The 14303-nt window shown below is 49.2% G+C and overlaps 1 protein-coding gene across 2 annotated transcripts in view; it reads left to right on the top strand.

Moving 5' to 3' along the window:
- PAX5 (paired box 5) overlaps positions 1-14297 on the top strand; it is a 113465-nt gene extending 99168 nt beyond the window's left edge. For both annotated transcript variants that reach the window (XM_031654325.1, XM_031654326.1), the window contains exons 7-8: positions 12527-12656; positions 14074-14297. In XM_031654325.1, the coding sequence (XP_031510185.1) occupies positions 12527-12656; positions 14074-14117 (174 nt within the window). In that variant the 3' untranslated portion in view covers positions 14118-14297. The remainder of the gene's footprint in view (positions 1-12526; positions 12657-14073) is intronic.
- Positions 14298-14303: the final 6 nt, after the last annotated feature.

Below are 14303 nucleotides of genomic sequence, written 5' to 3'. Positions count from 1 at the left end.
TGGGAAGACCTGTGAGCTTGCAAATAGCACACTGGTTAAGGGAAGGAGAAAATACCTAATCACTTTCCATTTCTAATGAACTTAGAGTGAGCCCTGACTTGACTGTGAGAACAGTATGAATCAGTCAGGTTTTAGGCTACCAGGAAAGCAGAAGCAAGCGTCATACACCCCAGTCTGACAGCATGTCCGGTGGAGGAGTGGAGGCCCTGGGGCCCCGGGCTGGATCCAGGCAGGGAGGGCACTGGCACCTGCAGGACCTTTGTTGGAACTGGAGTTCCAGCGAGCACACCCAGGACCAATGTAGGGAGACCAACATTTAGCACCTTCTTACACCGGAGTTGTGTGGCTGCCTCGGAAAGTAGTGAGTTCCCATCACTGGAGATACCCATTTGGTGGATTTCAAGTGCCAGGTAAAGATAAGCCTACAGCACTCCTGAGTTCCATTAGGCCCTGAGATTTGGGGCTTACTAAAATTCTGTAAGAGGACAGGGGAAGAAAAGGGCCTTCTGATTAGTCATTGCTGAAAAGTTGCTCTCAGACAGAAGTTACAATGTCTGACTTTGGTGGCCTCCCTGGACTTCCCCTGCTGGTACCCACCACCACTTGGAAACTTGTCTGGGTGTGTGCCTCAGGGGTGCCTGGAAGGCTGTAAACAGAACAGGGGGAGATGAGTCACTGAAACTTTATAGGTCTCTTCTTGGAAGCCCCTCAATTCTGCTGCAAATCTTTTTTTATTTTTTTCTTTTTCTTTTTTTTGGACATGGAGTTTCGCTCTTCTTGCCCAGGCTGGAGTGCAATGGCGCAATCTCCGCTCACCACAACCTCCGCCTCCCGGGTTCAAGCGATTCTCCTGCCTCAGCCTCCCAAGTAGCTGGGATTATAGGCATGTGCCACCACGTCTGGCTAATTTTGTGTTTTTAGTAGACATGGGGTTTCTCCATGTTGGTCAGGCTGGTCTCAAACTCACAACCTCAGGTGATCTGCCCACCTCGGCCTCCCAAAGGTCTGGGATTACAGGTGTGAGCCACCATGCCTGGCCTGCTGCAAACCATTTTGACCCAGGCCACGAGCACAGTTCTGAAGAAACAAATGACTAAAGAGCGTGTTTGACCCATGTCCGTGGCAACCTCTGATGAATAAAAGCACCTTGACATCACTCATCCTCTCAGTGACCCTGGGAAGCACCTCTGGCACTGTTGGAAGAGCCAGGTCATGGTACCTGTCCCAGTTCATTTGGTTCCACAGGCATTTATGTCACATCTGTTCAGAGCTGGGCACTGGGCCAGAAGCTGCTGCCACAAAGATGAGGGAGACACAGTCTCATCCTTATGAAGCTCACACTCTAGCTGGGGGATGACGTCCCTAAACAGTTAAATGTATAATGCAGAATAATAAGTGCTGTGGCAGAAAGAAGCACACTCAGCTGTTTTAGGAACACAGAGAAGGGGAAATCAGTGAGGGCTTCCTGGAAGAGGAAGGCCCTTCAACATCCTTTGTAGTCCTTCCCCCTAGTTAATATTAATGGTAGCACTTTGTAGATTGTAGAGTACTTTTGCAAGCATCATTCAATTAAACATTTTATTTTGAGATAATTGTGGATTCATATGGATTCATATGCAGTTGTAAGAAATACTGCAGAGGGCTCCTATACACCCTTTACTGAGTTTCCCTCCGCAGTAACATCTTGTAAAACTATAGTACAATAAATTGACAATTACAGACATTGAGTCAAGATACAGATTATTTCTGCCACTGCAAGGATTTGTCCTGCTGTTTTTTCAGTAGACATTTTCTAAGTATTTATTTATGAGTCTGGCACTGGGGACTCAAAAACTGAAACGCAAAAGGCCTGCCCTCCAGGGTTTTATTCCGATCTCCCCTCTGGGTTTCCTCACAACTTGTGAGGTAGGTCACATATCCCCCTTACAAATGAGAAAAGGTGCCAAGAGTGAGAGGTGCCCAGCCTAGTTTCACACAGCACAGAGTTGGCCGTGTCAGGCTTGAAGTCTGTCCTCCTGGCCCCAGGCCTGGTGGAATTCCTCAGCCACGCTGCCTCCCCTGGTGGCTGTCAGGCCTCTGGATTTGGGGACCTGGGGTCAAACGGGCAACATCTTCACCATCCCACAGAGGGAACCTAAGCCCTTCCTGGGGCCATATCAAGGAGAACCCCATTCCACAGAGTGAGGACCCCATCTTGGTGGGCACAGACTTTAGTGAGCCAGAAGGGCCCCAGTGGATTTGGTCCATCTCCCTCATGACAGATGGAGTCACTGAGGCCTGGCAAGTGGAGGGTCTGGCCCCAGTTGCATGGGAGTCCAGGGCAGAGCCAGGTCTCCAGGTCCCCTGCCAGCCCGTCAGATCTATTGTAATCAAGGCAGAACTACTCCTTAACATACACTTCACCAGGTGGAGTTTTGTATATCCAGGTTTAAAGAATGCAGGGCATTCCTCCTTGCAGATTCAGCACTCTTTCCCCAGCTGGAGGAGGATTGTGGGTGTGTGGCCAGGGCCCTTCACGGAGGAGTGTCTGAGCTGTACCTTCAGGGGTGGCAGTGAAGTCCCCTCCAACTCTAACTCTGCTTCTGGATAGGGGACCAGTGCTGCAAACGGGGTGGGCAGCAGGGCTCCCCTCTCTGCACTCTAGTTCTGCATCTGTCCACATCCCGGGACTCCCGGGGCACCACGGACCTGCAAGGACTTTGCAAATTGGAAAGTGCTAGGCAGTCAAGAGGACTTAGACTTCTTGTGTTTGGAACTTTGGCATGATGCAGGGATGATGGCCTTCAAGGAGCAGGGCAGGGCGCCAGGAAGAGGAGGCGAGAGAGCAAGCTCCTGGCTGTCCTTGGCCTCTTGTGGTCTCTCGTTATTCCACAGGTATTTGTCAGATGGCTGATGAGCAGTGACAGGCGGTGCCATGAGTCAAATATGTGTTGTTTTACTTTATTTATTTTAACTGTGGAGACTTTCTCTTTTTTTTTTTTTTCTTCTTTCTTTGTTTTTGGGACAGGGTCTCCCTCTGTCACCCAGGCTGGAGTGCAGTGGTGCGATCTTGGCTCACTGCAAGCTCCGCCTCCAGGGTTCAAGCAATTCTCCCACTTCAGCCTCCTGAGTAACTGGGATTACAGATGCTCACCACCACAGCCTGACTAATTTGTATTTTTAGTAGAGATGGGGTTTCACCATATTGGTCTGGCTGGTCTCGAACTCCTGACCTCAGGTTCTCCACCTGCCTCAGCCTCCCAAAGTGCTGGAATTACAGGTGTGAGCCACCATGCCCAGCCATAATTATGGAGACTTCCAAAGTAGACTTGGAATAATTTAATCAGCCTCCAAGCACCCCTCCCCCAGATTCAACTCATGACAATTGTTGCATGGACATCCTTCACCCGACACACTCCACTTATCTTTTAATGGTTTTATTGAAATATAATTTTTATACCATAAAATTTACTCATTGTAAGTGCATGAGTCAATAGTTTTTAGTAGATTTAAGGAGTTATGCAACTATCGCCACAGTTTGGTTTTAGAATAGTTTCATCACTCCAGAAAGATCCCTCATGCTGGTTTAAAGTTAATCCCTGATCCCACCCCCTTCTCCAGCCAATCATGGATCTGTACTCTGTGCCTGTAGATTTGCCACTTCTAGCATTTCTATGGACTATCCTTTATGTCTGGATTTTTTCACCTAGCATAATGCTTTTGAGGTTCATCCATGTTGTAACATGTATCAGCACTCCACTCCTTTTCACTGTTGAATAGTATTCCATTGTGTAGATATACCACATTTTATTAAATGCACTTTATTTTTCAACAAACTTCAGACATTATGTCACTTCACCTGTAAATATTCTAGAAAGAATCTTTAAAAGACACGATCTTTTATTAATTTATTTATTTGAGACAAGGTCGCCCAGACTGGAGTGCAGTGGTGTGATCAAGGCTCACTGTGGCCTCAACCTCCTGGGCTCAAGTGATCCTCCTGCCCCTTTCTCCAAAATAACTGGGACTACAGGTGCATGCCACTATGCTCAGCTAATTTTTAATTTTTTTGTGGAGATGGGGTCTTGTTATGTTGCCTAGGCTGGTCTCAAACTCCTGGCCTCAAGCTATCCTCCTGCCTCAGCCTCCCAAAATGCTTGAATTACTGGTGTGAATCACAGTACCTAGCTAGACAAGACCTTTTAGAAAGCATAACTGCACCATTACCACATCCACAAAGTTAGCACACCCTTTCATGTCATCAAATACCCAATTAGTGCTTACATTTCCAATTGTTTCATTATATGTTATGATTTTTGTTTTTTTTTTTTTTGAGACAGAGTCTCACTCTGTTGCCCAGGCTAGAATGCAGTGGCTCGATCTCGGCTCAGCACAGCCTCTGCCTCCTGAGTTCAAGCAATTCTCCTGCCTCAGCCTCCCGAGTAGCTGGGATTACAGGCACACGCCACCACAGCCAGCTAATTTTTAAATTTACAGTAGAGACAGGGTTTTACTGTGTTGGCCAGGCTGATCTCGAACTCCTGACCTCAGGTGATCTGCCTGCCTCAGCCTCCCAAAGTGCTGTAATTAAAGTCGTGAGCCACCGTGCCTGGCCGTGTTTTTTTTATTATTTCTTTTACAGTTTGTCTGAATCAGGGTCCACATTGTGACTTATTGATTTGTCTCTAAGCCTCCTTTAACCTATAGGTTCACCATCTCTCTGTTCTTGATTTGCCATTCATTTGTTGAAGAGGGACGCTAGACTTTGTCATGTGGCCAGTGATAGAGGCAAAGAGCATCAGCAGTGGAAGGAGACTTAGAAATCCTCCAGTGAAAGTCCTCAGACAGGTGGGGAAGCAGAGGCCAGTGAAAGGAGGGGCTTGGAGGCCCCTCTGCCTGCTTGGCCTCAGTCCCTGGAGCCAGGCCCCAGAGACACGTCTCACCCACTCCAGCTTCTGTCCTCCCTCTGAGTAGATGTAGAGGTGGGCAGGTGTCTGGTCCTTAAGAATGGGAGTGGTTGGCCTGGCTCTGGCCCAGCTCCCAAGGGACACCTGTGGCCTGGCAGTGAGGCTACAGGAGCCTAGCAGGTGACGGGGAGGCCTCCTGGCGCCAGGTGGCCATCTGAGGTGACCAGCCCTGCAGCCTTGCCCCATGCGCTGCCCCTCTTCGCGCTGCCCTCCTTCTCACGTGTCTGTGTTTCTTTTCTCCTCCATGCTATGGCAGTGGTGCCCCATGCTGATGAGACAATACTTGGTGCAGCCCCGGGCAGTCCTTTTCCAGGTAATTTCCTAGGGACCCTTGTGATGCCCAGTGCACGCTCTCCTGGGGCATGTGCCTCCTTGAGTCTCTGCTAGAATTCCTGAACCTCTCATATGGCTTAGTTTCCAAAGTGCTGTCCCTCTCCTTGTCCCTCAGATTCTCATGATTGTCGAGGTAGGCAGGCAGCTAGGGACTAGAATTAAAATTTCATTTTACTCACGGTGAAAATGAGGTTCACAGAACTGGCCCAGCTCACCTACAGCCACACAAGTGAGAAAGGGGCAGAGCTGGGACAAGAACCTTGTGTTATCACTCCTAGTTCAGTCTTTTTTCCACCACCGGGTCAAAGGTTATCAATGATGCAGTTAAAAATGAACTAAGGGCCAGGTGCAGTGGCTCACGCCTGTAATCCCGGCACTTTGGGAGGTTGAGGTGGGTGGATCACTTGAGCTCAGGAGTTCAAGACCAGCCTGAGCAACATGGTGAAACCCCATCTCTACAAAAAATTAAATAATTAGCTGCTGTGCCTGTAGTCCCATCTACTTGGGAGGCTGAGGTGGGAGAATCGCTTGGGCCTGGGAGGTTGAGGCAGCAGTGAGCCATGATTGTGACACTGCACTCCAGCCTGGGTGAGAGAGCAAGACCTTGTCTCAAAAAAAAAAAAAAAAAAAAAATTAACTAAGGACATCCATCCCTATCCCTGTACCTCAGTTTTTCTATGTTGGGAAGGATGACCCTGACTGTCCTTCTATTATAGTTCTGATGTTTGAGAGGACAAGCTGTTCCATCATCTGGAGCATGGTGTCTGTGAGGATGGTCCACACATCTTGGGCTGGTGGTCTTGACCTTGAGGTCTTATAAGAGTCTGTGGTGGCTAGGCGTGGTGTCTCATGCCTGTAAATCCCAGCACTTTGGGAGGCTGAGGCGAGTGGATCACCTGAGGTCAGAAGTTCGAGACCAACCTGACCAACATGGTGAAACCCCATCTCTACTCAAAATACAAAAATTAGCCATGTGTGGTGGCGGGTACCTGTGATCCCAGCTACTCAGGAGGTTGAGACAGGAGAATCACTTGAACCAGGGAGGTGGAGGTTGTAGTGAGCAGAGATTGCATCATTTCACTCCAGCCTGGGCAACAGTGCGAGATTCTGTCTCAAAAAGAAAAAGATTCTATGGCAGCAGGCAGAGGAAGTTTTATCCCAATTGGTTGCATTGCAGCAGGAAACTGTGAAATGCTGACTTCAGTTCATTTCTGTTCCGGGGTCATAGTCAAGGACAGCACCAGGGGGCCCTGATGAAGAGGGAGAAGAAGCCTAAAATGACATCCTAAGAAAGAACCCCAAGGGCTCAGAAAAGTAGGAAATGTAGAACACAGCTCTTGCCTGTGGTTCTCAGGGGCTGGGGTTGGGGGGTGGCAATGTACCCAAGTATGTAGGTGCACCAACACACTTACACATCTGTGACTGTGTGCATACCTCTGCACCCCACCACTCAGCCTTTGGCTTCCAAAAACTATGAGAAATGGAAGTAGAATGCCATTGTTACCAGGCCAAGAGGCACCAGGAATGCCTTTCCTCTTCTCTTTCTTTCTCTTTCTCTCTCTCATTCCCCTTCCTTCCTTCCTTCCTTCCTTCCTTCCTTCCTTCCTTCCTTCCTTCCTTCCTTCCTTCCTTCCTTCCTATCTTTCTTTTTCTGTCAGTTCAGTTTTCCCAGCCTTCACTTTCACAAAGAACTTGAGGTGGCCTGCAAAATAAGCAATTATGTGTATCTAAGTTAAGTTTGGGAAAAAAGCTCAGAAATTACGTAGAAAAAAGGGGAAGATCATTGTACCAGGAGCCAGCAATGAAGTGGCTTTGGTGGTTGAACACTGAATTTGACCGAGTTTCCTGGCAGTCAAAGCAAAAAGAGATATGAAGTGGTTTCCAGTGTTCTTGTTGTTAGTCAGAGGCAGATTCATGACTCACCAGTGGAAAACTTTACTGGTGTTGAATTGTAGGAGGGATTGACAAGGAATTTGAATATTCTAGTGGGCAGTGTCTCCAGAGGTTTTAAACAATTTTCTTTTATGGCTGTTTTCTTTTTTTGCCTCATAAAAGTGTTAAATGCCTGATATTCCATCAGAGACTGGTGAAAAAGCACCACGCAGGGGCTTTAACATGTTGGGCAGGGATGTGGCTTTCTGGTGACCTGACTTGATGTGGGGTAGAGGTGGAAGGAGGGCAGGGGATGTTAGCGTATCCCTTAGTGTTCTTGTTCAAATACTTCCCAGTTAATTTTTGAATGTTGTAGCTCATAACATGCTACTGGACCATTATTCATTTATTCATTCATTCAACAAGCACTTAGGGGGCACTAGGGATATTCCATGTTCCACACTCTCAAGGCAACCTGGAGGGAGATAGACAAACAGCCACTCTGCATTGTGATAATGGAGGTCTGTACAAAAAACCACCAAGTATGGAAGCATAGACAAGGGAGAGATTGTTTCTTTGCAGGAGTGTGGAGCTCAGGAATGGCTTCACCAAGGAGGTGACATGTGAACTGGGTCTTGTGGATAATGTAAGAATTCTCTAAGTGACAAAGTGAGATGGGCCCTCCAGGTGGAGGTAGGACAGTGTCTGCAATGGCTGAGGAGCTGTGGTGTAGCAATGTTCCAGGGAACCCAAGAGATTGGGGAGAATGCAGTTGCCTTAAAAAATCACAGACACCACACCACCTAAGTGATGGACTTAGGGAACTATTAAACACCAAAACTAAATGACAGCTTCCCCTGGCTCATGCGGGAGCAGAGTAAGAACTGAGGGAATCCCGCCAAAGAAGAGAGGCTGGGCTCTGGGCAAGCCCTGCAAAGTGGTGATGGTGAAAGGCATAGATGGCTGGGCGCAGTGGCTCATGCCTGTAATCCCAGCACTTTGGGAGGCCGAGGCAGGTGGATCACTTGAGGCCAGAAGTTCAAGACCAGCCTGGCCAACCTGGCAAAACCCTGTCTCTACTAAAAATACAAAAAATTAACCGGGTGTGGTGGCGTGCGCCTGTAATCCCAGCTACTTGGGAGGCTGAGACAGGAGAATCACTTGAACCTGGGGGTCAGAGGTTGCAGTGAGCCAATATTGTGCCACTGCACTCCAGCCTGGGTGACAGAGCAAGACTTTGTCTCAAAAAAAAAGAAAAGGAAAGGCACAGATGGTGAAGTGCAGCTAAGGACTCGTTTCTGAGTGTCCCACCGTCCCCCAGGTTTGCTTTGCTTTTTGGGAGCCAATGGTGGTTGGACACCTGGATTTTCGGACCTCCCACTGTGTGCATAACATAAGTTGAAGATTTCTTGTCTTAAAAAGATGATCCAAACCCAGCTTTTGAAGTGGCTGGATGAGCTTTGTTTGATACTGAATTTGTTGACTAAAACAAAAATCAAATAGCAAAACAAACCTCTTCCATCTGGAAATTAAATATGTTAAGAGGCAGGATATATCCCCGTTGACCACCCTTTTTGAGGTTCTCTTAAACCCAGGTTGGCTCTGCTTTCTTGGGGGAAATAAAGGCTTTCCCTTGCAGACTCAGCAGCCCAGCCCATGTCAAAGAGAAGAGGTTGAGGTCTAGGAATGGGCCAAGCCCCAGGGTGGGCAGGGGAGGGGCGCAGGGATGCTGACTCTTGGCTGGGATGCTGCCTGGCCTTAGGAAGAGCACTCCTTCCTTGGTTCACCGTTCATAGTGCAAGCCCTTCACAATCGAGTTCCAGCTAGTCTACTGTTCCATCTTTCCCCTTTACACTTGCACCCCCTCTAACTATTGCATGTGCCTGTTTCTGGGTCACTCCTGTCCTATCACCTCTGAGCCTGCCTTCAGCTGTTCTCAGTCTTGAGAGTTAGGGATTGTTCAGCCCCAGGTTAAATACAGCCTGCATCAAGAAACCCTTCCTGACCACTTCACACCCCATATACATTAATGACTCTGCTTTTGTCCCTCTTGGATGGAATTTCTTGGGGTTTGTGGGTGAGGATTAAAGAGTGTGTCTGGTCTTCACACATCATATTGCACAAAACAGGGCTCAGTAAAGGTTGAATGAATGCATGCCCACTATGCTCAGGCCTTCACTAGGGCATTAGGGAACACAGAGAAGAGGGAGGAACTGGGACCTATCCCTGGGGACCCAGAAACTCTAGAAGATGCCATCTAGGAAAAGACCCTTGTCAGAGACATTTTGACCTGCCATCTTTGCACACAGCAATGAACTGAAGGAGTTGATTCTGGTGAGTGGAATTCTAAACTCATGTCTACTTCATTCTCAGAAAATTAGGAGGTTAATGCCACGACCAAGTCTCATTCTACAGAAGAAGAAGTCTAGACAGCAACCTTTCTCCAATAGCTCCTGCTGCACGGAATGAAGGCAGTATTTTCCAAACTTTGCTGGCTGTGACCTATAGCAAGAAATACATCTTAATCTCTACCTCATACACACATACCCACTGACATGGGAAACAAAGATTCACAAAACAGGACTTATCCTTTCTATGTGGGAGACACTTGGATTTTTTTTTTCCAATTTCATTTATAAAAATGTTGGGACCAGCAAGTTGATTTCACTGTGTTTTAATGAATCAGGTACACACAGTATAAACATCATTAGGGTCATTGTCGAGGTTTTGGAGTCAGAGGGACCCAGGTTTGAATCCTGGTTTGGGCATCTAGAAGCTGTATGAACTTAGGCAAGTCATTCCTGCTGTATCATAAAAGCCTCAGTTTCTTCATCTGTAATTTGGGGATGTCATAGAGCCTGCTTCAAGGGATGACTGTGAGGATTAAATGGGATAGTACCGCTGAAGCTCCTGGTACAGAGTGAACACTCAATGAGTGTGAGATTTTGATGCAATTGTGAAGACTGTGGTTGTCATTGTTCTGGCACCACTTGGCGGGGCAAGCAGAACGAGGGTGGGACTCACACTCCTGCAGAATGGTGGTCAGGAAAGACTTCTTGGAGGAGGAGGCACTGAGACAGGGCAGCAGGATGACTGGGTCCCACCACTATCCCCACAGAGAGCAGGAACCCTGTGTGAGCATCCCAGGCCAGAAAAGGCACTCCTCCTTCCACGAAGGGCGGACTTGTTCCCAAGGATTTTTGGCTGGACCTAGAGCTGACCACGTTAGATGCCTTTGTCTTCCACATTTAGGTCTCTAATCCACCTGGAATTGATTTTTGTGTCTGGTGTAAAGATCCAATTTCTTTTTTCCCCCCGTTTCTGAATGAATAACCAGTTACCCTTGCTCTGTTTATTAAAAAGTCCATCCTTTCCTGCTGATTTGTACACCATCTCCTTCATATATCACGGTTCCATATGTGCACGGATCAGGGTCTGGACTGGATTCTGTTTCATTGGTCTATTTATCTACCCCTGTGCCAATACCACCCTGTCTTAATTACTGTAGCTCTATAGCGATTCCTGATGCCTGGTAAGCCTGTCCCCCTGGCCTTGTTCTTCTCCCTTAGAAGGACCTGGGCTTGCTTTGGGCCTGTGCTCTTCTCTACATGTTTCAGAACCAGCCTTTGATGGGTGAGGATCGAAGAGCCCTGGGGAACTCTGGACATGCTGTCCTCAGCACGAATCATCTAGAGCCTGGGCCTGCAGCACCTCCTCAACTCCCTGCTGCCATCACCCCCAGTTGAAACTTTAGCTGCCCAGGAAGTAATCTCTGATTTGAAGGGAAAGACACCAGGAATGTGCCTGGGTCTGAGCCCCTTCTGCCTGCCGCGTGCCCAGGGGCTCCTTTGGTTTCCCTCCCAGTGGCTCAGTCCTCGTCATTTTGCTCAGGGTGCCTGCAGCTCCTTCCAGAAGACTGCGTGCTTCCGTGTCCCTGCCTGACAAGGACATAACCCTGGACCAACATGGGTGTGTCCTCCATCAGCCAGGGTCCTGGAGGAAAACTCCCCATATCAAATCTTCACATGGACAAACAAATTTGTTGGCTTAAATGTTTGCAAATTCCCTTCCTTCCTTCCTCCCTCCCTCCCTCCCTCCCTCCCTTCCTTCCTTCCTTCCTCCCTTCCTTCCTTCCTTCCCTTTCTTTCTTTTTTTGACAGAGTCTTGCTCCGTCACCCAAGCTGGAGTACAGTGGCATGATCAGGGCTCACTGTAGCCTTGATCTCCTGGGCTCAGTCAGTCTTCCCGACTCAGCTTCCCGAGTAGCTGGGACTACAGGTGAAAGCCACTGCACCTGGCTAATTTTTGTATTTTTTGTGGAGACAGGGTTTCGCCACGTTTCCCAAGGTGGTCTTGAACTCCTGGGCTCAAACAATCCACCCGCTTTGGCCTCCCAAAATGTTGGGATTACATGCATGAGCCACTGCACCCAGTCACATATATTTTCTTTACCTGAAAATAAGCCCTGGGGTGGGGTGGGAGGAAGAGACTTGTCACTCGTGCTTATAATTTAGTCTATCCTTCAGTTGAAAGATCCAGGTTGGTGCCTTTGCTGCCTTCTCTGGAGACCATTCTGACAATGGCTTGGATGACAAGGAAATGACTCATTGCAAACTCTGATTTCATGAAATGGCTTAAAGAAAGGAGCATGATTCATGGGCTAAATACACATGGTTGGTGTGGCTTGCTAAATTAGATAAGTGCACCCCGTGGTTTTCAGCATACAGGTGTTTACCTGCTTCCAGAATTCAAAAACACTTGCCAAATGGTGGCTCAGTATTGGATTAGGGTGAGAATTCATGGTGACCCACCCCAACTGGTATTCTTCCCTGTTGATGGTGGGTGAAGCCCTCCTCCCCTTGAGCCTCAGTTTATTCATCTGTGAAATGAGGATTTGGACTGGATGATCTCCCAGATTCCTCTTAACCCTTGTTTCTGTGATTCCACCTTTGTGGTTTAAGAGCACAGAAATCAGAAACCATTCTTTCCATTCTCTTGGCAAGAAGACACTTATTTCTGCCTTGCTTTTGGTTACGGACCCTCCATCCCTGCACTGAGGAGTGTGGGGTCTCTGGCCGACTGGAGCTGGGCGAGGGCAACATGAAGGCCAGAGGGAGCCAAGTTTGGATTCTCGTGAAGTTGCACTGAGTCCTGCCCACCTTCTCTCCTGGGAAGATTGTTGATTCTGGACAACTGTCTTGTTCCACCAAGCTGACTCTGCCTTTTCAACATTGGAGGTGTTCATGAGCCCCTTGTGGGCTTTGGCACAGGCATGGACTAATCTGGCTTGGTGACTGAGCTCAGAACGTGGAGTTGGCATTTGACTAAGATACTGTGGAGTCTTGGTGCTGAGACATCTCTGTTTCTTCTTTCAGACCACAGAGTATTCAGCCATGGCCTCGCTGGCTGGTGGGCTGGACGACATGAAGGCCAGTCTGGCCAGCCCCACACCTGCTGACATCGGGAGCAGTGTGCCAGGCCCACAGTCCTACCCCACTGTGACAGGTGAGGGCACCTGGGGTGTGGGGGATGAGTGAGGGAGGAAGAGAGAGAGAGGAGTGTATGGTGGAAAGAGTGGCTTCTTGGTGTGTTTGGATGTGATTGGCCAATTTTGTTTAAACGAGGTTATGAGGTCTGGGAACAGGTCAGATGCTAGGGCCAGGGTTGCAGCTGTGATGAGACATGGCTGGATATGGTTCCAACAAAGCCGGGGAGAACAAATGCCAAATGGACTGTGGGCTGGAGGGGACTTGAGGTGGGAGGCAGGAAACCTCCTGCCAGAGGGGCCCCTGTGGGTGGGGCTGAGTGTTCAGAGGCCTAAGGTTTATTGCTTTCATGAGAAAGGCCACCCTGGTGGGCACCAGCCTCAAGGAGGAACGGGATTCTTTGCAGATTGCTGTTGGCAGGCAGAAACTGAGTCAAGAACGGCAGGCGGCGTAGGCTGGAAGGTGCTTGGTGGATGCAAAGCAGCCACCCTCTGGAAGTGCCAGGGCCAGACTGTTTAGCTGTCTTTGTAGAGATTGGGAGTGTGGGTCCTGGAGGTGCACTGTGGTGTTTGATCTTGCCATTTACTAACTGTGCAGTCTTGGGTGAGCCATGTATACGTTCTGGGCTGTGACTTTAAGCTGCACAGCGGGACTAGTGCTAGCACCTGTCCCGGGGGCTGTTGTGAGCATTAATGGGTTCATATGTGGAAGGTGCTTGGACTCTCATCTGGTACACAGTAAGTACCCAATACATGCAGCTGTTAGGATTCTTCTCAGAACCCTCTCCCTGTGGCAGGTCACCATGGGGCTTGCTGGCTTGCTGCTGCAGAAGGGCTGGATGCGCGGGCCAGGACGGGCAGACCCCTGGCCCAGCTGTGCTGGGATAACGTGGAGCCGACTCCATATGGACAGACTCAGCTGCCAGCTCTTGGTTGTCCAACCGGGCAGGCAGGAGGCCCTCTTGGATACTGCACAAATAGACAAGGGGCTGGCGGGCCACACTTGGGCCAGAGCCGTGGGTCCAGTTTGAGGTAGCAGGATGCCCATGTGGACTGATAGGTAGGGCACAGTGAATAGTGACAGTGACATGGGACTCGTAGACATGCAGGTGAACTGTGGGTGCATCAGGGAAGCTGGGTTAGACTCGGTCAGAACAGTGGAGGGTGTCACTTAGGCCAAAGCAGCAAGACAGGGAGGGCCCAGCGCCGAGACCTGGGCTGACGGGTCAGCACTGAGGCTCAGGCGGAAGAGCGGGGCCCTATTTGCAGCTCTGAGCACCACGTGAGGGCCAGTCAGGTGGCAAGAGCGACTTTGTCCCCCATCCACCTGAGGTGGGCCAAGAGCTTGGAGTGCACCCAGGTCTGAGGTGGGAGATGTTAGTGACGGACAGGGAGCCGGGGAGCCCCAGCTGGAGTGAGCCTTTGCTGACCCCACAGGTGTCCGAGGAGGTCCCCTCTCCTGGTGTCACAAGAATCCATGACAAGACCTCTGAAGGCACTCCCATTTCACAGATGCAGAAACCAAGTCTCGGGGAGGGGCAGTGGCTTGCCCAACATAAGGGGTAAGGGGGAGTTAGAGCTGGCCCTCTGGCTCCTAGATCCTGAGCCCTTTTTCCTTTTTTTCAAGGAACTACAAGTAATTATAGAGGTGGGCATGGCAGAGTGCA

This window comes from Papio anubis, chromosome 13 (assembly GCF_008728515.1).
Source record: "Papio anubis isolate 15944 chromosome 13, Panubis1.0, whole genome shotgun sequence".
NCBI lineage: Eukaryota > Metazoa > Chordata > Mammalia > Primates > Cercopithecidae > Papio > Papio anubis.
This window is presented reverse-complemented; position numbering and strand designations above follow the sequence as displayed.